The sequence below is a fragment of the Lasioglossum baleicum genome, chromosome 14 (assembly GCF_051020765.1).
Source record: "Lasioglossum baleicum chromosome 14, iyLasBale1, whole genome shotgun sequence".
NCBI lineage: Eukaryota > Metazoa > Arthropoda > Insecta > Hymenoptera > Halictidae > Lasioglossum > Lasioglossum baleicum.
In genome coordinates, this window is record NC_134942.1 from 11411813 (window position 1) to 11439418 (window position 27606).

The window sequence follows — 27606 nt, forward strand, 5'->3', positions numbered from 1 at the left end:
TGTTGGCAAAAGCTTCATAAAAAGATCGTTACGAACAAAAGAGTACTCTCATTAAATTAATATTGTCTCACTGATGCGCCGGCGGCGATGTATGTTTACTCCCTGTTTAAACATAAATCAAGACATTACTGTGCACACTGAGGCAGTTTGTTATTTGTACAGTCTATTCGGAAGATGTTGTAGCTGTTTAAACGAAGTGTACAAGCATAAAATTCGTAGCCACTCGAACGTAAACTTAGTTTGTTTGACAGTAAAGTTTACCGCTCTTCGCCGGCATCAAACTTCGTACTCCCGGGTTGAATTTCAGAACGTCGATTCCGAAGAAATTGGAAAGTTCCGATGCTGTTTATATCGACTGTAATTCCATTGCTGTAACGAGGTTATACTGCGTAACCTCAAAACTCCCTCAATATGGCGAGATAATTTAATGGCAAATTGGAGTGGTAAGATGTTTGGAAGCTGATCCTTGGAACTTCAATTATAAAGTTTGAAGTGTGATGTAGTTTTTCCAGTCGTAACGGTCTATAAAACATTCGTTCTTTCTTGTGTGAACATTGATTTTCGATGAATACAATTCCCTTATATAACGTCTTGTGCTTCGTAAACATATTGATTTTGTTCGTACTTTATGAATGTTTATGAAATGTGAGAGAATCAAGAACGTTTAACGTTAGCATATTATTTTAGCACAAGGAATATGAAACCAGTGAGTTCCTAGAGCCACGACAAAAAGTTGACTGGAGCTTGCAAATCAGCTAATCAATACACTGCTCATCGAAATTTAAGGAACACAATTTGTGTAGACAAACCTTGAAATATTCTGTCTGCACTATTTTTAAAGGGTTAGTTCTCTGCTTTCACTACCCGTTATTCAATTTTTTTACATTTTATTATAATACCAGCGGCTTTTCATTTCAGATACAATTAAAATTCTGTTAAGAATCGACTAAAAATTCTAAAAGGATTTGTTCGAATTAGTAAAATCAACGTAGTTATAAAAAGCTATATAACTCATGTAATTTTTATTATTTTTACTAAAAGGAAAATCACAGACGTACTTCAAGCACCAGTAAATGTCTCTGTAAAATTTCAATGCAAAACGTTAAATAGATATTTCTTTAGTAAATTTCTAAATATCGGCGAAACAGCAGCCTCGAAAAAGAATATCTCCTTAAAAGAAGAAATACTCTTGTCTTTATACTTCTCTACCCCTAATGAGTTCAAATAACGAAGGTTGTAGAGTGCGAAGAAGCTGCTCATTAATCTCACTTTATCCTCTCCACGTCCTCTGCGAGTGTATCTCAAAATTCACTTGTTTAATTCGAATAATCGAGACAGTAGATTACAAACATGTTCTTCGATAAATTTCTTCCATTTCTTTGGTTTCCTCGGCGAGTTTCACTGTTCCCTCATTCCATCCTGCTACCTCTAATTAATTCGCGGTTCTGTTCGCGGTGGTTCGTGGGCGGGAACAGTTTGAAGGTACCCTTCCATCAAATCGCACAGAAATTAGGTCACTTTTATGAATTTTTTGCGGGAAAATTAAACGACGTCCAGCTAAAAAATGTAGTACGGACAAATTTTTCCTGTTGTATATTTAGCAGGTTTATATTCTCAAGTATTTAATTATTCTTATTTTCAGACGCTTCTGAATACGACCTTCATTTTCCAAACGTCAAGATTGAAAGTTCTTTTAATGCGAGTCGAGGGATGGTTCGCATTGTGTTTCGAGGGATAGATGAATATCGGTGGTCAAGGCCGTTCGATTCGAAGGAACGCGAAACGATCCGAGAGATTACTCCGATATTACTTTCGAGTTCAGCATGAAAGAAGTTCGCTTACCATTTGTGTTGTACTTATCTGTACACTATTATAAACGAAAATACTGCATTACATCTTTGAACTCCATGTTAGTTCTTGGCTGTATTTCTATCTCTTATTGTTAGAGCCAGAGTCGCCAGATGAAGGAGCACGAATTAAGGGAAAAGAGTTACCCTTTCTCTGCCAGTACTGGATGTGGCGAAAGGGGAAGGTAGAGCGGGAACACAAGTCTGGCGACTCACAGTGCCACAGTAAGGGAAACGTGTTTATTTTCACTGTAACAGTATATTTTCAATTTTTAAACGAGAATATTTAATTCGTTATATTAACCCCTTGCCGTACTTTGACGAGCCAGACTCGCGATGAAGGTTTTTAACAAAGTCTAACAAATATGAATGTTACACGTGTCGTTTTAGATGAAATAAAATTTGATTCGTTTGTAATCAATATTTGAGCATTAAAATAAATGTAGCCAGAAAAGAACATACATTTTCTCTTCTCTTATACGACATTTTCGTACATAAAGACCACTGTAACTGTGAAAGAGAAGGTACGGCAAGGGTTTAATAACGCGATTTGTTTATTCTCATAAATTTTGATTCTAACAAATTGTCTTGCTCCTCAGAAATGGAAGCTAGATAAGAATGTATATCTTCTTTAAATAATTTTATTGAATTCACAATTCTTCAAATATTCTAATATACCTACCGTTTTATTTTCTAATCATCTTTGCCATAAATGCATAAAACCCAGTCTCTAAAATTTTAGAACACAATTTGGAATAGTTATGCCATTATTCCCTCATTTCATTATTCCTTCTGTCTCTCTTTCATAGTACTATCGATGTCCATTGTCATGGCTGGAGGCCTTCACCCGTCAAGTTGCATTATTTCGTGCACTATTACTAGAGCATTGGTTTTATTATCTATAATCGGTTCAGAATAGCAGCTGATTAATTTACGCGGCGTGTGCTCTTCGCCTTTCATAAAATGATCATAAGACTTTCTCCATTTCGAACGGTTTATAGACTGTATCTCTTTGTACTTGCACCGTTCTTATAGTTGCGGCCTTGCTCTTCACAGTGTTCGCATATGTTCTTGTCTTTCTTGCAACAATTCACTATATCACCGAAACCTTGACATCTATAGTGGCAGGTCACTGCTATGTGATCCTTCATGTTGCAACTGTGCCAGACGATGTATAACCTCATTCCCGGTGAGGGTGGCCCTGCATCTTTATAGTTCTGTATCTTTATTTAATTATTAACGTGTTAATAGATACGTTAGCCACTTGCCGTACCATTTTCATTGCAGTTACAGTGATTAAGACGTCTTTATCCCCAAAAATGTCGTAGAAAAGAAAAGAAAGTTTACATTTTTAAAAACTTTAAATAATTAAATACAGGGTGTCTCCTTTATCTCCTTTATTTTTAATGGCACAAAAAAAATATTTTTGGCATAATTTAAATGGTATCGAAGGAGGAATATCATAGAACAATTTTTTTTGTCCGGTTATTTTGTCATAGTTTTCTCAAGGCCATCGTTATTTTTTTATCGGGAAAACTTTTTTTTTTATTCCATCTTTTTAATGACTTAAGCATATTCAGATGTATTTTTTCAGCCGCTATAAGATGGAATAAAAAAATAAGTTTTCCCTATAAAAAAATAACGATGACCTTGAAAAAACTATGAAAAAATAACCGAACAAAAGATATTGTTCTTCTATGGTATTCCTGCTTCGATACTATTTAAATTATGCCATAAATATTTTTTGTGTCATTAAAAATAAAGGAGATATTTAGGTGGCCTTCTTCAGCTGAGACAATATGAAATCTTTAATATGAAATCTTTAATATTAATTACAAACGAATCAAATTTTATTTCATCTAAAAAGAAACGCCGTAACATTCATTTTTGTTAGACTTTGTTAAAATCTTCATAACGATCTTCTGACTCTGACTCGTTATAATATGGCAAATGATTAATCCCTTGGGGCTTAATCATACATGGGTGACACTTTCTTAATCTTTATAAATTGATTTTTGACATAGCATATTTGCTGAATTTTTTATACTTTTTGGTCCACATTTAAAAATTAATTTTCCTCGTAACATATTTGTTTAATTCTTGTAAAACTACTTCGTCCATATTCATAAATTAATTTTTGTCATCACATACTTGCTTAATTTTTGTATACTTGTCCATATTTCATAATTAATTGTTGTCGTCACATATTTGCTTACTTTTTATACATCTCTTCATCTATATTTAAAAATTGATTTTTGCTATACTTGCTTATTTTTTGTATGCCACTTCGTCCATCTTCATAAATTAATTGTTGTCGTAACATGGTTGCTTAATTTCTGTCCACATTTAAAAATTAATTTCAAGTATTAAATTTTTTAATTATTTTTATTTGGATGAATATGAATGGAGGAGGATTCTATGGTTGCCAAACGCAAAGTACCTGTAATTTCTCTAACAATAAGAAAACTATACGTGTTTTCAAAATGTACTTGAACATACTGATCTAATACGATACTAATTTCGAAATTACACTACTGAAGATTGTTAACTATTCATTCTAAAGTATCAGTAAAGATTGAACGTTTACGTATTTCTAAAGTGTCTACTATATCAAAGAACCTTGAAGTCACTTACTTATAATTATTTCCACTGAATGCATTTTTTAACGAAGTATTTGATCATTTACAAATTAAACACTAGAAGTACGTCTATGCAATTTATAAATGTATGTTAATACTAATGGCAATTAGAAGATACGAATTCAATTAGAAGTTATTGATTTAATTAGAATCTCTCAAGTTCGTTAACAAAACTACTGTCGTCTCTTTTTCTGTCTCGACAGATATAAATAAGTATACACAAGCTTCCAAGCTGTTCTACAAAATCCTAATTCTATGAATATAGTACCTTTACTTTCATCCTCAACATCCAGACAATCTAAATTCCAAGCAGCATGCGGAACAACAAATCGGTAAATAAAACAGTCATTTGTGAAAACATTAAATCATATACACAATAAGAACATATATCAACGTATAAGAAAAGAACAATTCTGGATCTCCTAAAACAATTAAAATAGTAACACAAAGAATTTCAGAAAAATATTGTGAACAGAACTGGGGAAATGAATTACTTAATGGAAGTGAACCTTTTCCTTCATAGAACCACCTGCTGTATTATAATGAAAATGTTGCAGTGGTTTGCTGCAGAAAATGCAGTACATCACGTGAGCTTTTATGTATTTGTAACTGCGAGCTGGAATTGAACATTTCAGTACTTTTGTTTAATAATACGTTCTGGAGGTTTAATGGAAGTGAACCTTTTTTCCTGCATAAAACCACCTCCTGTACTATAATGAAAATGTTGCACTAGTTTGCTGCTGAAAATGCAGCACATATGGTCACATGAGCTTTTATGTATTGGCAAATGCGACCTGGAATTGAACATTTCATTCCTTTTGTTTAATAATACGCTCTGGAGATTTGTGCTTATAAAATCTATTAAGTTATTAAGAAAGTAAATAAATGTTCATGTGATCATTGATCGTTACATGAAATTAAAATTTTAGTTTGCACTCTCATATGTTGTGCTATATATTATAATATTATATATTACATTCATTGTTTTATTTATATAAGCAATATGGGTATATGTATTCAACTTACTATCAATTAGTAAAACACATTGTTTAAAATTCGTACCAAATTAGTAAATTTTGAATAAACCACTCAATGCGGGGTTGTTGTTGGGACTAAAATATAAACCATTGAGTTATGTCATTCTCGAAGATGCTAATTTTGTGGAGCAGATTCCCTGAATCAGCCATAAGAACGGTCCCAAATTGAGCGGGGCGAAATTAAGAAACCGGAATTGATTAGAGGCATTTTCAATCAGTAAAACACATTGTTTAAAATTCGTACCAAATTAGTAAATTTTGAATAAACCACTCAATGCGGGGTTGTTGTTGGGACTAAAATATAAACCATTGAGTTATGTCATTCTCGAAGATACTAATTTTGTGGAGCAGATTCCCTGAATCAGCCATAAGAACGGTCCCAAATTGAGCGGGGCGAAATTATGAAATAAAAATTGATTAGAGGCATTTTCTAGAGGCATTTTCAATTAGTAAAACACATTGTTTAAAATTCGTACCGAATTAGTAAATTTTGAATAAAACACCAGAGGAGGGAGGGGTTGTTGGGACCGAAATACATATAAACCATTGAGTATGTCATTATCGAAGATGCTAATTTTGTGGAGCATTTTCCCTGAATCAGCCATAATAACGGTCCCCAAAATGGGGATTCCGACGAGCTGTAATCGATCTCCGGGGCGAAATTATGAAATCAGAATTGATTAGAGGCATTTTAGTCCTCTTTAGCTGCAGCTTCAGTCATGCCACCCCTCTATCCCGCCGAGTCTGCTGTCGTCGTTTCCAGATATCGAGCGAACTAGTGGAGGACAAGGGTGTTCCGGGGTGTTCTCGCTGAAGCTGCCTGGAACCGCGTTCACTGACCTACCCTACCACAGGCTGGTAGAGATCAAGCCTCCGAACTTCCCACTCCCTGCAATCCCCGTTCATTCTTTCACGTTCATGTTCCCACATCATCACTTCTCGCCTCGTCTCACCCCTTCATGCCTCGTCTGGCTGTTCAATCTCATTCTTGCAATCAGTTTTGGCAGTGAATCGTTCGGGTACGATTAATTTGCTAATGACTACCTCAGCACCAAATAGGGAATTCGTCGTTTAACACTAGATTTACCGGCAATTAAAATATACCTATTCCAAAACCAGTCAAAATGACTGGTCTTCAGGAAAAATGCTTAGTTAAATATATATTTCTCGAATGAACACTCAATTGTAATTTCGTTCAGTATAATTTTCATATTATTGTAGTATAATAAAGAGTACAGTTAACAAATAACATAAGTAATAATTCGAAATTTTATTTTAAATCTCATTCAGCCAAACACTATGGTATACAGAATGACCGCGTGAGACGGCATCGATGTCTATGTTACGTTATATCACGGCTATGTTTATGTTTATGTTGTTTGGTTTAACACCACAAAGGGTTTAATTTTGAATAAAATAATTGTAATACAATTTTAGCTTGCATAAGACAAACTTAACATCCAATGTCTCTTTATGGAGCTTTTATTTAATTCTTCAATGATCATTATTAATATGTTAAATGTGTGTAAATTGTTTTTGACAAATGTCAAAGTAATAAGGAGATTTGAGAAGAGAATAATTTTTATCGTAATAATTTTCATGAATAACTACAGAGTTATCACATGAAACTGAAGTAATAATGTTCTACTGACGCAATGGGGTATATTATTAAATATTCCGCTTTCATTGTCCTCTATACAATCTGGTATCTGTTGCGAAATCGTTATGCTCGTTACGCGGAACTGAGTTCTTCCTATAGGTCCTTTATCCAATGAATAATTTCTTTTAATGAGATAAAATTGTGTAAAATGTTCTACGCTCCAGATTTCATAAATATGACCGGAAATTGAAAGGTTTGCAGTGGCAAGGAAATAGGTCAACAAAGTATAATCGCTAATATTAATCTTCCATCAGGCAGGAAGTGATATTATAAAAAGATGAGCTGAGAATATTGAATGAAATTGAGTTATACGAAATTCTATTTTTAAAGGATAAGAGAGTTGAAACTGGTTGAAACTTTTATGAGGCTTTTCGTATGAGCTGTTGAATGGGTGATGACTGACGTGTCTGTACATAATTTACCACTTCTACTTCGCCTACACTGATGTTCTCGACTTCCTACGCTTACAGGTGAGGATTGAAATAGTTTTGAAAATCATTTTTGCATTAATAATCCTTGACCTACATGTACTTTATATGTATATTCCAATAAATACACCTGACCAAAATATTTGCAGAGTTCGTGTTTAAATGAATCCCCAACATTAATCTTTCAAATTTCATAAATTCCGCGAACGAACCGCATCGTTCGTTTTCGTTAATAATTCGTGAAGCGTATTAAACGATTCTCTCTCACTTTCTCCTTCTCTCCCTCTCGCAGCGTGCAATCTAAGTCAAAGTGCAATGACCTGTTCCAGGCAATGAGATGAACGCGAAGCGTCTCTACCCACCCCCACGAATCGGTCGCACCGAGGTCGCTAAGGGTGCGAAGATCTCCAGAAAAATATTTCCCTTTCCTTTGTTTTTCTTCCTCCCCGGTGCGCTGTTCTTCTTCTTCCTCTTTATGACACCTATCTTCCGAGTTGAAACGCGGAGGCTGCAGAAAAGTTTTCACTGCGGATGAACTTTTCCGATCGCCCGCAGGTGTGGTAATTGGAAATACCTCCCCTCGCGGGAGTTATTCTTTCTTCCAGGGAGATTCATAAAGATAAACCCTGCTGTTAAAGCCGTTAATTAATCGACGCGATCTCTCCTTTTATAATCTTTATTAATAATCCGCGAATTTACTGTGCTTATTGCTTCCATAAATCAATTTCAACGAAGATTTTCGTGCAGTTATGGCTTAAATACATTTTATAGAGATATCAAAACACAGTGTTTTACACAGAAATCTTGCTACACTGAATTCTTATTATCATACGGATTTTTATGCAAAATAAAAGTTGTCTAAATCAGTTGTAATTAATAACAATTAAATAAAAATGTTCTTCTAGTTTTAATGATTTTAATCAGTCGAAAATAATGTAATAGTGGTCTTAAGTTGTGTTTCACCTTTATTATTTATGTCTTAAATGCATAAAATCTTCAGTCTACTCTTCCCGCCTGTACCTGAGGATCCCTTTAAACCGAAATAAAATTTCATTATGGTTTTGTTAATAAACAGCTGTTGGAGAACATACATAGGCGTATAGTTTGTTTTTTTAGGAGATTACGAACTACAAAAAAGTTCGAATCACTGAAACGGTAAAATAAATCATAGGGCAAGGGTTTAAAAATCGCTTCTAATTGTGTAATTATTTCTTGCACATCTCACACGCCTCGTAAGGAGCGCAGACGTCCAAATATAGTTTTAATCAGGCACACCTTGCCTCACACGGTCGCTCAGGTGAAAGACACATGAGAGGACCATGAATCCTTTGCATCCTCGTTCAGAAAAGAAATGGCGCGCATCTTTTCACGTGGACTGCGGTGGACTTTCACGAGTTTCCCGGAGCCTATTTAGAAACTGACCCAGAAAGGTGCACACAAAGCCGCCGTGCACCGTGATATTTTCCTCGTCAGACAAGTCGGACAAGTTCGAAGGACGAAGTCGCTTGAAGAAAAGCCGCGGCGAAACCCTTAGCCAAAGGTTCGGCCAAAGGTTCCGCGTCTCCTTTATATTCCGTGCCGGCTGATTCAGAAACACTGCGCAACGAAACGAGGAGAGAGAGATCTGAGATATGCGGACCCAGTGGCCTTGGCTCCCTTGTGTCGCGAAATGCAACTAAACAGGATCGCGAGTGCGGTTCCTTTCATGTTTCCGTGGTGCCGCAGACGCGGACGACTGCACTTTGTGTGCGGCGCGACGGCTCAATGTCTATCGGGGCTGTTCTTTACTTTACCGGACTCAAAATTTGTGCCTTTCTTCTATTGATTAAGATGTATTTGATATGTAATCCAGTAGATTCGTACCCGGGGCGGTTGCAGATCGAAGTTTCGATCCTGTAGGATCAATGGTTCAGGAGTTATGCTTGCTTAAAGTTGTGCATTTTTCAGTGTTTTTGATAGGTAGGGCCGCCGCCATATTCGTTTGTAGTGACGATCGCACGCCGCTTACCGAGCAGACCCGCTAGATGGCAGCACGGGCACGCGTTAATGATAATATAGAGCTGGCTAATGGATCTGAGTGGATTCAAGCCTTGTTATATTTTTGTTGTTGTTGAGTTTAATAGCAATAAAGATATATTTAATTTTAAAAAAATAATAATAATATAGAGCGGGTATTGCGATTGTTGTTTGAATTTTGGACGACATGGCCACGATGTTGCGCTTTAACTGGTCTGGGTAAGGTTTTCGTAAATATTCTCTATGTTATCTCTATGTTAACGATATTACCTGTCAAAAACACTGCAGATTGCTCAAATTTAAGCAAGCATAACTCGTGAACTGTGGATTCTACAGGATCGAAACTTCGATCTGCAGCTGCCCCGGGTGCAAATCTACTGGATTACACATAAAATATATCATAGTTTATAGGAGAAAGGCACAAATTTTGAGTCCGGTATAGTAAACTCTCTCGGTCTTAACGCCGCGCTGACGCACAGTGGGGTGGTTGGACCGAAAAGTCGGAAATAAGTCAATTTCAAAATGTTCCGTGAGTCGTAATATTTTTGCTGTCCGACGTAGTTAATCCCTTGCCGTATTTTGATGAGCCAGACTCGTGATGAAGGTTTTTAAAAAAGTCTAACAAATATATGAATCTTACGCGTTTCATTTCAGACGAAATAAAATTAGATTCGTTTGTAATCAATATTTAAGCATTAAAAGTATAAATTTTCTTCTTCTTTGCAAAGATTCAAGATTTATAACTAGACAGCGGATCGTTATGCAAAATAAAATTTTTCTATCTAAATTAAACAAACCGGAGTGACATAGAAATTTATTTTCTCAATTAATATGTTCAATAGGTTGAAAATGATATAGAAATATCTTTAAATTCATTTAGTGTTTTTCATGTTTTAAATTACACGTACTCATTTTTGTCATAAATATGTAGATAAAATCCGCTGTCTATTTACAACTAATTTAAGTAGAAATGAGCATCAACAGAATTTAAAAATTTCTTAAAATATATATTTACTTCCATTTTGGCAAACAAACAACAAATGAGACACGCGATTCAACGGAAAGAGAAATTAGGGCAACGGAGGGTGGAACGACTTAGTTCTACAAGCTGTGGACCAGCAATTTCTGAATGTTTTATTTACTAAATTTATTACGAGCCAAGGAAGTTGCGAGATGCAGGACTGTCGCAAAACTAATTGCACGTAATGCCGGCATTTCTACGACCATAATTGCTACAACATTGAGCCAGACGGACAAAATGGAGGCCTCGTTAGGGGGTCGCGCGGCTAAGTGGCCACTGCATAATTCCGCAACTACGAAAAGTTCGCTTCTGTCCCGTTTTCAATAATTCATAGTGTCATCCGAGTCCCACGAAATTCGGGTCAACCGCTAATCCGACATTATCAAGATTGCTTTGGGATATAAGGATAATTCGTGAATTAACTATATTTGGCTCATCGCGGCGCCCACTATACCGAATCGAATTTGTATTCGATTAATCTCCGAATGGATCCATTAAATTTCCTGAAGCCGAACCTTTGTGCATGCAACCGATTTTCTCCCTTTAATTAACTTAATCAATTTAATTCTACAGAAATCTTCGTTAACACTGAACGTAGCAAGCACTAAAAAATGACTCGTGCATGTTGAATTGTAGAAATAACAATTTATTTAGATCTCTCAAAAAATTTGAATAAAAATATGTGCTTGAGTGAACCAATTTTTTCATCACTTTCAAATGTTTTCCACCTTCGTAATGTTAATAATTATAAAGTAAAGAATATTTAATGTAGAGAGCTAATAATTTCCAATGGGATCACCTTTGTAGTTTTAATAATTATAAAGCAAAGAATATGCAATGTTAAAAATTAATAATAGTTTAAAGAATCAAAGGAATCTTCCCGTTGCGCAATATTCGTTCACAACACATATACGAGATACTGTTTCCGAGATCGAGAGTAAATAAATTAGGAACGGTGCTTATGAAATTAGTTATTGATCAGATTTCGTTCGCGACGGTACAAATAAAGAGTGATCACATTTCTCTTCATAATTTAATTTCGTAAAAATGTTTCCTGGCAGGGCTCGCTGGAACCGGATCTAAATTTAAATTAATTCAAATGTAATCAAGCCTGGCCGCCTTAATCCATCATCGTATTACGATGATCGGTTCGATTTAATTTTGCATTCAACCGTTAGCGGCTTCGTTATTGTAACGAAATTGTGGCAAAGGGGTCGGTTTAATAGAGAAGAACTACTTTGCAACTGTCTGATGAATAGCTTGTTAAAATTAATTGCAGAAGGTTGTTCATTCGGATAGTATAACTGTGCGAACGTGAAATAATTCTTATAGCTTAATTATTATACTTTATCTCCAATTTATTAAAGTTATCACGATTTATAAACATTTTTATACAAATCTCTTAATTACGTTCAAAACGATCGCGTTCTAGTTATATAAGAAATTGCGCAAGTTTCGCCATTATAACGGAATCATAGCAATCGTTGAAAAACTACTCTACAACTAGTCGATGAATTATTCTTCGATATAATTGCGCGACGTAGTCAATACGTATAGCATAATTATGTTCACGTGGAATAAGAATTATTGACAATAGATAAGAGCGATGATATACAGTAAATTACGTGGTTGTTACTAAGCTCTGTCATTAAATAGAACAGAAATTATCATATTGTTCATTCATGAGAAAAGTGACACAACTCAAAATGTATTTCCAAAAAAAGTAAAATAATAAGTATATGTATAAAATGTGGTGTACTCTCTATAACTAATGTACATGACGATTAACCCAGTACAAATTATTTTGCATTTCTAAGTTGATGGTATACAATAAAAAAATTGGCAATTTTAGGTAATTTTCAAATGGCTCTCCAGTAGAATTTCCTTTTTGATTGATTCCACTTCTCTTACGAATGAACAAATACATATACATACAGTGGGTGTCCAAAGTATTCGTACACCTTTTAAAAACTAGTAACATTTTTATAATTGTACCAAATGACCTGATTTTTTGTAATCAATTAGAAGCATTGTGGTTTACGTTTAAGCATTTTTTAAAACTTTTTTATTCGGGTTCTCAATGAAAATTTAAAATATATGTTTTGTAGATCATTGCGCTTGAATATTTCAATGAATATTACAAACCGTATATTTTAAATTTTCATTAAGCACCCTAATAAAAAAGTTTTAAAGAATGCCTTCTTTATTTTTGCATGTAACCTTGTAAATGATAATTTTTCGAAATTCTTTTTTGCATATCGTTTCGTAAACCAATGCTTCTAACTGATTATAAAAAGCCAGGTCGTTTGGAACAATTATAAAAAAGTTATTAGTTTTTAAAAGGTGTACGAATACTTTCTACACTAATTCATTAAAAATGATTTCAGAACATAACTAACTAGAGCATTAACTGTAGAAGATAAGTATCATATACGTGGTATGAAATTAATTTTCTAATTGGTGGCTTTAAATTTCGCCATTACAACAGCATGTAACCAAAGTCTAAACGTAGCTCTATTAATAATAGTTAATAACCATTCGACGATTGACTTGTCACGAATAATTACGGAACGTTGTTAATAGGTGTAACGAAACTATGGCGACGTGAAGCAATGATTATAGGGAGGTAGCTCTAACCCGGCGTGAGATAATAATTATAGGAGATATAGTTATAGTTGCGCAAGATAATGTTACAAAGCAACATTCATCAGAAGTGCGGCGACTGGGGAGCAGCGGCAGCTGAATAGTCCACGCAGCGGTACGAAATTATCGCAACGCCACGTCCTAATTTACGCCGGCAAATTGCACGTAGTCAGTCCATAAGTTACCGTTGGTATTAACGATACCAACGGCGGATCTGTTTACTTGGCCGTTTAATTGCACGTGCACGCGAGAGAGCCACAATGTGATACACGCGTAACACGGCTCGTTTATGAACAACGATAAACGTCGCGGTTTCGAGCCAAAACTCTAATTTGTCGGGCCACCTAAGACAATCTCTCATGCTCTTCGACTTGAACCTCGACGTCCGAACATCAATAGAGTCGTCTGTTCGATGAAGAAACTTTGCTTTCGACACAACCATTATGTCTTTGGGAACATTGAGATGTTTAGAACACGGAGATTCTAATCTCGTGGGTCATAGTGAGTGAGTTCTCCGTTTATTTTATGGATGACAGCAATTTAACGAAAATGATATTGTTTAGCCGGATACATTGTTTAGTAACGCTATTATTAGACGGCGGATTTTATGCGGTTGTCACAGAAATGAGCAAGTGTAATTTAAAAATTATTTTTGCTTTCTACTTGTAAAACTTCTGTGTATTCTATATATCTATATTTGATTTGATATTATTGTACATTGTATATACTCATGTCTTTTATACTTTTGTGTTTTGTACTTATAAAACTTGTAATAAATTCATTCATATTGCATTTTATATTTTTTTTCTACTTTACAATTTTGTTTACTTATTGATTTCTATGTACAGTAAATCGTCTATTAACGCAAAAGCTTCGGGGGGGTTTGTTTGCATCGATCGTAGAGGGACACTATTTTTTGAGCTTCAAAATCCGAGCCGAACCTGTTCTCCCTTGCGCCCGAAACGTTCATCGTCAATTAAACCACTAAATACTGTTGAAATTATATCGTGTTTGGTATTATTTTAATCAGAAAAATGCCACAAATGTATTGGTGAAAGTTTTATAAAAACATAAGTAATAATAAAAATGATTTAATATTGGTGTTACATTGTGAGGACGCACGGGCCTTTGAATTGTGCCGACGACTCTCCGCGTCGCATTTGTAGTGGTTCACATCGATATACCCGAGCTGAGATCAGATTACTACAGTGGAGGGGATATTTTTTTGCGTCGATCGTGTAGCCCCTTTTTGCGTCGATAGATGATTTACTGTATATTTTATTTGATCTTTTATTGATTGATTAATCGATATTTTATGTATTTATAATATGTTTCATATCCTTTTGTGTCACATATATTTATCACACTTTACATTATACTATAATTATGAGCTTGAACTGAACAATATTTACTTGAGAAAAATTTGATGGTCTTAATAAAATTGATGAACATAATACATACAATAATACATACAAAAAATTCAAGATTCGTAGATTTCAAAAATTGAAGATAAATAATACTGAATGTGGTCGAATGAATCTCATGTAAAAAATTAGTGTTCAAAGTTCATTAAATTTTATTAAAACAATTTTCTGGTGTGCTATATGCACGAGGATGCACACTGTAGTTAAATATGTCCAAAACAACGTAGAATGTTAACAAGAAACGAATTGCTAGTTCATTTATTCTGCAAACAGTGACCTGTAAGCACGCATGTAAGCTGAAGCCTAACATTTGTCGGAGGGTACCCTAAATTACCACGACAAATAAGAAATGATGGACGCTGCGCGACCATAATCACGACATTGAACACGTTCATGACTGGATCTGGAAGCAATACGACCGCGGAATGCCAAGTTCCTCGGCTGCAAAATTTTGGCAACGTTTCCATCTGGCCGTTCTCCATCAGGCTGATCGCTTACGAGATGCATAGCTCACTGTCACCAGAGGCATATTTTTACTGTCGGCCCGTGGGAGTATTTCCGATTTATCATTCCACAAAGACGCATCACCGGTTTAAATATGGCGGCCCGACGCACGTGTAGAGAAAGCGAGAATCGCGAGGTGCAGTGGAACGACGCGCCATTTTTGCATGACTGCGAACGACGAAACTGGATCGGAATACAGAAGATTCGTGCATTTCACAATTTCAATTTTATATGTTTTCATATACAATCAAAAATTATTCACCCTCTAATAAATTTAATCTTCAATGAAATTTTTGTTATATCTTTCAAGCAATCTTTTTTTGTACGGGGTGTCCCAAAAATGTACTACCAAGAAGGGGGAGATTCCTGAGGCTATTTTAAATAACTTTTTCCTCTACGAAAATGGTTTTCGTGGCTTAACTTTTCAAGGAAATACATTTTTGTGACACACTGTGCAATAACTAAGAAATTGAATTTTGAATAAAACGATCATCACGATACCTTTGTACTACCCCTACTTTTTATACACATATTTATAACCCTTTTATTTTGGATATAATAATCAGACAGCGGATCTTTATGCAAGATAAAAATTTTCTACCTGAATTGCAACAAACTGGAGTGACAGAAATTTATTTTAAATAATATAATAGTATTTTGAAATTTTTATGTTTTTACTATTTTATATTGCAGCTTCTTATTTTTGTCATGAACGCATCAAATCCGCTGTCTAATAATTATAATTCGACTGCGGATCTTTATGCAAAATAAAAATTGTCTGCGTCGATTGCAAGGAATAAAAACCAAATAGGATGCTATTTCTTCCCTTAATAATTTTAATAGATGGAAAAATCATGTATTGACATCTTTAATTTTCAAAATTTTCCTACAACTTTGAATTTCATCTACTTAATTTTACTATAAATGCATAAAGATCCGCAGTCTACTAATAATAATTATTCGATCAAACCATTCCACCTTTTATGAATCTGATTTTAAATATCTTCTTCGGGATATAATTTTAATATCGATTAATTCTCCTACTGAATTACTTCAAGCTCACTGAGAAAATAATGTACGATGTTATTGTATAGTTTCAGCGATTGTCAAGAGGGTTTAAAACCATTTCATTGAATATTAATTAATCGATTGATAATAATAATCGATGTGTAGTGTATTCGCGGATTTGTTGTGACGTAAGTTTCGAAGAAACTTTTGATCTATGGATTTCAATGTCCTGTTTATTCGAATACAAGTACGTCATTGAACTTGCTCGATATACAACGACAGAACGAAGGCGTTGACAGGTGGAGGTAGTAGGTAGCTACTCCCCCCAGAGCGCTGTCACTTATTTTAGATTGAAGATTTGCCAGTGTTTATTGAGACGATGTTTCGTAATATGAGACCGTATGACAAAACCTACGTATTTCCGTCCATCGATTTAGCAAATTTTCTAATAGAGTACTCTCCAGGATATTTTCGGGGATCTACTTAATCTTCCTACACTGAACTTGGTCACTCTGCCAAGCAATTGTCTTGAATCTGCCAAGATACCACTTACAAATTTCATTACTTCACTGTCGTGAATAAGAAACGGTAATTAATCGCACGATTTAATAAATGAGCTAACACGATTACTTTACTGTCAGAAGGACATTCAATTCGAAATTGTTAGGTGTTATATTACCACAGACCGTTCTAATCAATTTTATTACAATTTCATCGAAATCTACATTAATACTTGAATTCAAAAATGTTTCAACCTCTGTATTGTTTATTAACCCTTCTCATATAATTCTATAATACTGCACCAATTTTTTTGCATTACACTTTCAATAAAAAAAATTATGTATTATTTATCATGTCACAGTTTCAATAGCAAACCTAGGGAGCACTAAAAGTAGATAATATGTGTTTGTTTATAAATATGAGAGGATTGAATTCATTTAGAGTTTTTGTACTATTTTTATTATAGTATGTGCTTGAATAAAGAAATATATGTATATATACATATGTATATTCACAAGCACATATTATAATAAAAACAGCACATACATATTATAATCAAAATAGCACAAAGCCTAAATAAATTCAATAGTATCGTTTTATATATGATAGAAAAATAGTTAAAAGTATCAAATGATTTATAATTAGACTGCGGACCTTTATGTAAAATCAAAATTGTCTGCATCGATTTCAAGAAACAGAAACTAAGTTGAATGTTATTTCTTCCCTTAATGATTTTATGATAGAGGAGAAATCATATATTTATATCTTCAATTTTTTAAATTTTACAACAATTTTCAATTTCATCTACTCGATTTTGCTGTAAATGCATACAAAGATGCGCAGTCTATTTATAATATTTAAAATAAACGGATGAATTTTCACCCTGGAGAATGCGCGAAGGTGAACTAAAAATACTTGTTCGAATAAATTTCAATTAAGTGGAATTGATCCGTGTAACATTGCGAATTCTGCGTGCGATAAGCCTGAAAGAAGATCATAAACTGGGTATATTGTGTGTAACGCACATCGTTGCACTGAATGGACGTTCCTCGCCAATAACAAACACCGCGTTCATTACATGGAGAGTACTAAATTTCTCCGGTGCCGTGTTATTTTAGGCGAAATGCATTTAGACGTAAATGCATCCCGACGAGACAAAATTCTCGCTTCCATAAGCGTGATACTCGCGCCAGGTTAAAAGCGACACTTAGGCTGATGACGTGTACAAGCCTAAATGCTTCCAGCTGGAAAATTTCATTTTCAACCGCGCATTGATTCGATTCGATCGAGAGATCATGATGCCACAGTGGATGCTATCCATTAGATAGACATTGTGCAACCATTTTGAGAACAATTGCTAAATTCTTCCGAATACACATCAATTGGATCCCGATTATAAACAAATATGCGTTTAAATATGATTATTAGACTGCGGATTTCATGCATTTATGACGAATATGGACACGTACAATTTAAAGCAGTCGACGAATTAAGGAGATTTAAGGACATCAATATATATTAATTTTAGTTTAATAAGACAATTAAAAGAAGAAAATAATTTCTATTTGGCTCCTGTATCTTTTTATCAATGCGAACATTTTTTATTTTGCATAGAGATTCGCAGTCTATTGATTATATTATGAAGGGAAATAAATTTTCAAAACTAAAATATTTATTTTGGGATATAATGTACATTTTAATTATTTCCTCGGGTCTCGATTATCCATCGGGCCTTAATTTATCCGGTCTGTTTGTCTCCCGACCAAGTCGGTTAATCGAGGTCCTACTGTATTGTAATACGTTGCGACTCGAAGCTAGTTATATATAAATAAAGTAATAAATAATGTATAATTGTTATAATAAATTTATCTATCTGCTCTGGTGTGCTCTGAGTGGTCCGTGTTCTCTCTCATTTACGTTTCGTTACGTCAATTTACATTTTCATAAAGGAAAAATAGAAAACACCCTTTACAAGGAGCATATTTATAAATTAAAAAAAATAATACATAGGTACCCTTGAATTCATTGAATTTTCTCACTGTTTTAAATGTTATCGTCTTATGTTTGTCATGAATGCATAAAAAATCCACATTCTAACAACTAGTTACTATCAAAATAGAATAAAGTAACTTAATTTATGAAGCTATAACTATATTAGAAGTCTTCATAATCATCCATTTGAGAATATAATTGTAAATAGTACATTAATAGTTTTCTTGTACTGGTTTTTCCTTTATAAATAGGTCCGGCAAGATGAATGAACAGACATCCGTGTTAAATGTTGCAGAAATTCCGGCCCGACAATAGAGTGTTTCACGGTTGACGCAAGATGGAGGGAGCCCAGATGAAAAATGGAATCAAGTAGGCTCAAGTTAAGAAGCTATCCACCATCCAAGTAACAAATAGTTGCCATTATCATCTCGGAACACCTGCGCTACGACATCCTGGGATCTCCAGCGAAAATTCTTTTTTTCCAGACACTGATCGCCCGCGTCGTTCGGCTGGATGGTCAGCAATCTTTGAATTATGACCCCAATTTTCGAAGCGTTTTCTCATTTCCGCGCTACAGCTTGAAAAATCCCCGGGTATTTTCGGCGAGGAACGTTGATCCTCTAATTGGATTATTATCGGATTAATTTATCTATACTTTGACCTATTTATAAAATTGATGGAAGTGCGCGACTCGTAAAATTCTAATTAATTAAACGACATGTTCAATTAGAAGTCTGAGGGAATGTAGCTAATACTTTCAACTCTAATTCTAATTTTCTTCTTAAAATCGAGGAAGTAAACTGATAATTTAATTATTAACCCTCGGACTATCTACATATACTTCGACATATTTATAAAATTGATGAAACTGCGACTCGTAAAATTCTAATTAATCATGCGACATGTCTAATTACAAGTCTGAGGGAATCTTTTCGCTACACATTATACCCGTCGCTCGATCATAGTTTCCGAGATATTTTAAAAAAAACTTTAAATATATCGAGATTACTATAGGGAAAAGTTTTTCGGAATGTTGACCTTGACAACATATGTAAAAATGAAGTATTTTGGTCAATTATTTCTTCATATTTTATATTCACGAAATCTGCAAATAGTTTATTCTAATATTAGAAACAGAATAGAAATCGTTTATTAAATAATTTTTCTTCATGGTTTCATTCGTAAAGTGCAGTTCGTTAATCATTTGTTTTAAGAAAATAATGTTTGTGGAAAGTATCGATTAAAAATGTTGAAGTATTTCGTGCTTATGAGAAGTTACACGATTCGTTCGGCGTTGCAGATGTTTCAGTTCCGTACGTGGTAAAAGAGCCTAATTATCGACTCGCATACACCCTTGTCCTTTATTTCCATTTAATTCCCGTTCCGTCGGGCTCGGTATTTCGCCACGAATACCGTGCGAAACCGAGGGACGTTTTTATGTGTCGGTCGGACAAATTACCGCAAAATTTCGCAACGGGGTGCATTAAGTCGACCAACGGTCTAGCGATGGGCTCAAAACGCTTCGAATATTCCGCAGTTTAATAATGTAACTCGGTCAGCGTAGTATATAGTGAAAATGCGAAACTTTATTGCAATAGAACGGATTCAGTAATTCTCCTAAATCTAATTACAAACTGCATAGAATATTTATGCGAACACCGAACACGTACCCACAATAATAATTGCTCACGTACATTTTAGATGAAAGTCAAATGTAAATATTATACATAATTTCTTAAAAATTTTTATTCAAATAAAATTTTTGCCCAACTTTGAATGAAACTATTAGATAACGTTATTGAGGGTGACTTGTCAGTTCACAATAAAAATTGCTGTTGCTATTGAACGATCCATTAAAAAGTATTTAGCCACACACATGTACCATAGATTTTTCAAAATTATTTTTGCACATGTAAATGTTGCTCCAAATCACCTCGGGAACAAACAGTGGCAAACAGAGGGGGAACTGGTATACTGGTAGTGGGAGTCAAGCGACAGTGGGGAAGAAGTTTCTCAGGCCTCTGACAACGATATTATTCTTCTGGCATCATTCTGTGCCCTTCACGTCTGTTCGACTTCGTAGCAGAAATGAAACATGTTGCATTGTCCGACATAAATCTCCCGTGAGATAAATGTCAATGTTAAGCCAGCCAGTGAGAAACAATTCTCATAAATAATTACAATGTTTGCGTTTATAGTCTTTGTTAATATAATAACTAACAATATCCAGGTTAAAAGTGAAGTTCAGACCACTGCAATCTTTATGTGCAGCAAAAATCTATTGTTCGTGTAACGAGTCTCAATAAGAAATAAAATCTATGAAGAATACAAAACCTAAAATACACACAGGAAGTACATTTTTCGATATATGTATATCCATACATTAGAACAATAAATATTTCTTTAATATCATTAGCGAATTTCAAAGCCAAAATAAATTCCCTACTTAATTGGACTGTTTTTATTTGGTCGAAGGGCAACGTAAATCAAACCGAAGAGAACAATGAAGGTTAAGAGAATCGTATAGTGCACGTCAAGAGAAAGTTCTTCAGGGTTCCCGAGCCATCATCACGGGTGTCCAATTTTGCATTGTACCATAAATCATCGAAGCGTTGACGCAATAAGACTGATTCGCTTGAAAATCTGCCAGAACGAGTCCGATGCGGCCATCACTACCAACGGAGCAGCCTTGACAACCATCGAAAATGGCAGAAAGATTACATACGGCATCAATCTCGATCATCCCAGCGCGCGTGCAATTTTTACCGGCGATAATTGGCCGTAGTTACACGCGTTATTACGATACGAATTGCGAATGGGAGCGAAAGTTGCCCGGCAAAACCGCAGGGTTTTTGCGTGATCCACAGTTCCTCGCGCCCTCATTCCCTCCGCTTCCATTTCAATTCGGCCATCAAAGTCTTTCGGCTGTTATTTATGCATTCGGTGGGTCATCGTTTTCATACGCAGCCCGGATTCCGGATTAACGAGATGCGGCGCGGCGCCTTGCAAAGAAACGCCGGCAGTCACAATTTGCAAATAAATCCTCATGTGAAACACACGTGTTCGCGACGGTCCTAATATTGATATTTAATATTCGTGACATGATTCTATTATGAAAATCGCATTCATCCCTCCCCTTAAGCTATACTTTCAGTAAAAGTAACTTCAGCAAATCTTTCAGTAAAATGTCGTTTATTCATAAGAAAAGTGTGACATAAGTCAAAAAGAGAAACTTTTACAGGAGAGCCATTTGAGAATTATCTAAAATTGCACATTTTTAAAAATTGTATATCACCAACTTAGATAATTGTCATATACATTAGTTATAAAAAGTACACCGCAATTTATATATTTGTTATTTTACTTTTTTTGGAAATACATTTCGAGTTGTGTCACTTTTCTCATGAATGAACAATATAACAATTTCTGTTCTATGGGTATTTTTAACTGCATTTAAAGAATTAAATTAAATAACGACAGCATTAAATACTGATCAGTAAATTACGGATCTTTATGCAAAATAAAAATGTTCTGCATTGATTGTGGGAAGCAGGAATAACATAAAAATTGAATTCATCCCTTAACGACTTTGTTACATTAAAAGCAACATTACAACATTCTTGATTTTTTTAAATGCTTAACGATCCGCAGTCTACTGATCAGCAACGAATAAAACAATCAATTACGAATATCAAAATTAGTATAAAACACCTGCAACATGTTATACATTGATAGCATCTTCTAGCCCACAAAATTCATAAATCAATTTACCAAAATAAAAGTTTCCTTGAATTTCTCCTTCTGTATTGTCTACCAGTGTGAACTCGCCTAAGTAATTTATGTGAGATTTACGGAAGTGATCCAGCCATAAGGCGATTTCGTGAGTGAGAAATGTGAGTATGTGAATTTGTTTATGCAGCACCCTTGCTTGAAAATATCAACTCGATAAGTGTCTCGTGAAATAGGTTTACGAGCGACCGTTCTAAAAATACGGAACCTCCAGAAAGCAGTCGGACGTGTGCAAACGGCTGCAACAATGCAGGAGCCAAAGATACTTGGCGACATGAATTTCGCGAAAGCGCGGGAACCAACGCTGTTTTCTTAACAATCGTTGTCAGTCGCAAACAGGCCGTAAACATTGGCCTGTTGTTCCTGATTTTCAGTAAATAACGCGAATGCACGATGCGTTTGGGGAACGAAAGTATCAAGTTTCAATAGCGGCGCCACTGGAACGGGAAGAGGAAGAATCATCAAGAGCGAAAAAATGTTTAAAAACAGAAGAAACACAGGACTGAATTTTTCCGGCGATTGTTTCCACAAATGTTTCCCGTGGCAATATTTCGTTGCTCGTGCTCGAAGTATTAATAATTATAGCTAGTGGTAGCACCGAGGAAAATTACTCGTGAAAATTGCAATGTGTAAATGAACTGTTCACGAAGTACGAATGAAAATTAGCATTATAATGGCTCGACGTTATAGTTTTAGTAATTTCAATACTGAAAATAAATTTTTCAAGTAGCTTGTTTAACAGTCGAACAAATAGTGAAATTATAATTGCTCGTTCTTTGAGTTTTAATACGTATAAATATTTATTATATGCTCGCTTGTGTGAGATACAAGCTAACTTGCACGATAATAAATAGTAATAACTTGTTTTATTTGCATCACGAGGATGAACTTTGTCTTTACTCTGCTTTTTATAAAATAATTTACAAGAATGAGAACTTGGAACTGTTTTTCTTTCGTGTAAATTTTTATTGATTTCTCGTTCTTTTTCATTTTTAATTTTGTTTCTCTCTTTTTACAAGTTAATAGAAGACTATTTATACGGACACTTAGTTAAATAATTTGCCATTTAAGTGTAAAAACAACGAGTTGATTTTAGACGCAAACACGTGTTCAGCTTAAGGCGTATGCACATCCAATATAAGCTTATAGTTAGACAGCTACTGTCATCGCGTCCTAGTATGGAGTACCTATATTTCAAAACAGTTCTGAACTTGGACATCCAATATTTGGATTAATAATTATTATATAAGTTACGTCTGATTGCCAATTTATTTCAAAATATCAATATTATTATGCGTGATTTATTATTTACTGCCTAAGGGCTTAAATTATATAATTTTTGTAATAAAAGTTCAAACTATAAATGCGCATGACTCGCATGAAAATAGACTATTTTGTATACTGTTTTCAGATAAACATTGAATTTATTTTTAAACTTCAATTGCTGTCTTAATCAAATAATATTCACATCTACTTTTGTAGCTAAGAGAGGCCTCAGAATATATAAAATAATTATTTGATCTCTAAATTATTAGTTTTACTGTAAAAATTCAATTGTCCAGATTTAGGCATCACTTTTGGCTTGAATTTTAATATTTGAATTTTAAGGTTAGAATTTTAAGATATAATAAATTTAACAATAAATTGCTCGTTAAAGATGAGAATATCTATACTATTTCTACGTCATTTTATATGTTCCTTCAAAATCGGAACTTATAGGCCGGGTCTCCCCTGTATTTCCACCCTTGAAAACTATAAAATCCCTGTTCGACATTTTCCGCTCTGCTCAGCCGTGACAGAGCCACGCGTCGAGACCCAGGTATGGTATAGCCTGTTGGCTCTACACAGGTCTTGAGGAGGGTCGATTAGAAAGATGCCTAGGCCAGCATTATGCAAGTTTCAAGCGGAGATCGATCGATATCGACGCGACGACGCGACGTTTGGTTAATCGCACGCGTGCCATCTGCGTGTTGCCACTCACCGTTCTCCACGTTCAACTCGGCGGCGGTTCTGTAGGACATAGGCCTGCCGAAGTCGCTGGCGTCGCTCGGGTGCAGCAATAATTGATGAGACGCCCTGGAATGATGTCTGGAGGTGGACACGCGGTGCAAGTGAACATTATTTAGGACGGTATTGCTCGAGGCGCGGCTCAGCGCCTCCTTTTGACGCACAGCCTCCTTGTAGATCTTGCAGTACATCACGATCATTACGAGACCCGGGATCCAGAAGGAGACCGACGAACTCACCACCGCGTACACACGGTTCACCCGGAACTCGCACACCTGGTTCAGCGAGAATCAACGGTGAATCTTTCCAGGAACTCGGTTGTCAACCCTTTCTTTTTGTTTTACGGCGTATTCATCCCGATCAACCGTCCCCCCCATTATATTTCTCGATGGGTGATAGACTACGAATTTTCTTATGGCAAAATGTTAGAATTGACGGATATTAGTGGTGCATTATTTACAAAAATCCACAGTCTACTCGCGACATATTTACGCAAAACCAATTCCTGTTTCATTAATCAAATTATTTAGAATTTATGACATCTTTTGTAATGACGCTTCGATAGTCAGCAATTTTACAATTTTGTACCTACTAAAACAAAAATTTGTCATATCTCTTACTTCTCTACAGAGAAAATGAAGTGAATCTTCCCAGGAACCCAGTTGCCAACCCTCTATTTTTGCCAGCCCCCTCCTCTTGATACAGTTTTCGATGGGTAGTAGACTACGAATTTTTTACGCAAAATGTCAGAATTGGTATTATTGAAGCATTATTTACAGCCTATTAAAATTGTTGAGCGAAGAAATCGATTTTTAACTCCCCTTTGTTGAAAATAATGCTGCAGTCAATTTTTATTCTGTATGGAGACCAGCAATTTAGTCTACCTAACTCTTCTGTCTTACTGGCGTGTTTTTACTGATCGATTTAGCATCTTCAATGCATTTCGGATAGGTGAATATTTATAATAATTGCCATTTATGGTAAAGTAGTTGGGACTAGTGTCCCCAGACCTGGGTAATTAACCCCTTCCTCTACATCGTGTCTGACTCTTGACGAAGATTCTGAACATGACTCAAAATTTGTGCCTTTCTCCTATAAATTATGATGTATTTGGTAAGTAATCCAGTAGATTTGTACTCGGGTCGGCTGCAGATCGAAGTTTCGATTCTGTAGGATCAATGGTTCAGGAGTTATGCTTCTTTGAAGTTGTGCATTTTTCAGCGGTTTTGACAGGTAAGGGCGCAGAGCCGCTAGGTGGCAGTTGGTTGGTGATTAGGTCGGAGGGGCGGCGAGGTAAGCGGCTCGCAGTCGTTACTACAAACCAATAAAGCAGCGCCCTCACCTGTCAAAAACACTGCAGATTGCTCAACTTTAAGCAAGCATAACTTCTGAATCATTGATCCTATAGGATCGAAACTTTCATCTGCAGCCGCCCCGGGTACAAATCTAGTGGAGTACATACCAAATACATCATAATTTATAGGAGAAAGGCACAAAGTTTGAGTCCGGTAAAGCAAAGTTTACCCAATATGTATGCTACTAATTTCCGTTAAACCGAAATCAAATTTTACTTTAGTTTTCTTAATGTACAGCTATTGGAGAATATGTAAGCATAGAATAGATATAAATTTTCTCCTTTAGGAAAGTATACGATCTACAAAGAAGTTCTAATTACTGAAACCGTAAAATAAATCGTAGGGCAAGGGGTTAAGAATACAGTTACCCCCTCTCTCTGTCAGTACTGAATGAGTCACGTGACATTGGGATACGTGCAGAGACGTAATCTGTCACGTGACCATAGCGGAAGCGTGGGGGAACGGTAGAGTGGGTGGAGACAAGTCTTAATTTACCTAAATTACTTCTGTGAACAGAGTACAGAAGAGATGTCAGGCGTGATTGATATCATTGGTGCATTATTTACAAAACTCCACAGTCTACTCGCGACATATCAACGCAAGCCAATTCCCGTCTCATTAATTAAATCGTTGAAAATTTATGACATTTTTCGTAGTGAATCAAAATATGATTTCTGATTGTTCGTAGCAGTTTTACAAGTTTATACTAAAACAAGCGTGGAAATATTTGTCACGGTTTCAACTAAAATACCTCTTAATTCTATCCAAAGAGAATTTTCTTTCGATTCCAATTTTTACCAGGCACGTTAAAGATCTAGTTCTTCACAAGGAAAATGAATTTCTTCCGAGTACGATTGTTACAGACGTGTTCCTGAAAACAGGAAGCCGGTCGTTAAGAGCGCATTAAGCCGAGACCGAGTTGCACGGAACAGTAAAAGAAAGACGACAGCCATTAACGGCAGCCCGGAAATTAAAAGCTGGCGAAATTAAGAGCAAACGAATCGAGAATGGACCGGGCACGCACAATTTCGAACGAAATGAAAAATAAATGGTGTACGGAAAATTGCACTGGCTACAAAATCAGCTTGGGAAAATTGCGGCGGGAATTGAAAAAGTCTCACGGTTCGACGCGTCATTGGCCGAAAGAGTTTCGGGTTAATGACGCTGTTCAAGAAAATTCCTCGGCCCGAAAAAGTAATAAATTTAGCAACATGCCGACCTCTCTCGCTTTGGCCGCAGTTTCCATTCCAACTGCAATTTTCCCACGTTGTGCATGTAAGTGGGCAAATGTTCGCGTTTACGCGCTCGCGCAATATCTGAACAAAGTTATAAGTGCTGGAATACCGGACGGGGAGCTATAAAACAATGGAATATGACTAGAGATATAATAACCGGCCGCATTGTTTGGAAACTATGTTAGCTGCGTTTGAACAAGAAGCATCGGCGGCGTTCGGGATGGAGGAAGATGTTGCCTCGGTAATTCGAGACATGATCGAGCTGAAACACGACTATTTACCTCTTGGCAGATCTGTACCATCATGCTTCCATTTACTGGAGATTTAATGGAAAATGCTACGAGAATGTTAAGCATGCAAATGTAATAGGGATTTTATAGCAATTTGATCGAAAATATTCATTTAATAGAACAACAGAACACTTAATGTACAAAGGAAAAAATTAGTTTTTTACACGTTTAATACTTTCGTTTCGACTCTTTTTTCAAATATCGTTTGTT

General features: G+C 35.5%; 1 protein-coding gene across 11 annotated transcripts in view; it reads right to left on the reverse strand.

The window, feature by feature from the left end:
* The window catches only part of LOC143215824 (octopamine receptor beta-1R), a 222576-nt gene that overhangs the window by 45406 nt on the left and 149564 nt on the right, over positions 1–27606 (reverse strand). For 6 of the 11 annotated variants that reach the window (XM_076438354.1, XM_076438356.1, XM_076438358.1 and 3 more), the window contains one exon: positions 24491–24791. The exons of 1 other annotated variant lie outside the window; for it this stretch is intronic. In XM_076438354.1, coding sequence (XP_076294469.1) covers positions 24491–24791 — 301 coding nt within the window. Of the gene's footprint in view, positions 1–4481; positions 4497–4754; positions 4785–19482; positions 24792–27606 lie in introns of those variants that run through there. 4 more of the 11 variants (XM_076438360.1, XM_076438361.1, XM_076438362.1 and 1 more) reach the window with 3 other exon arrangements.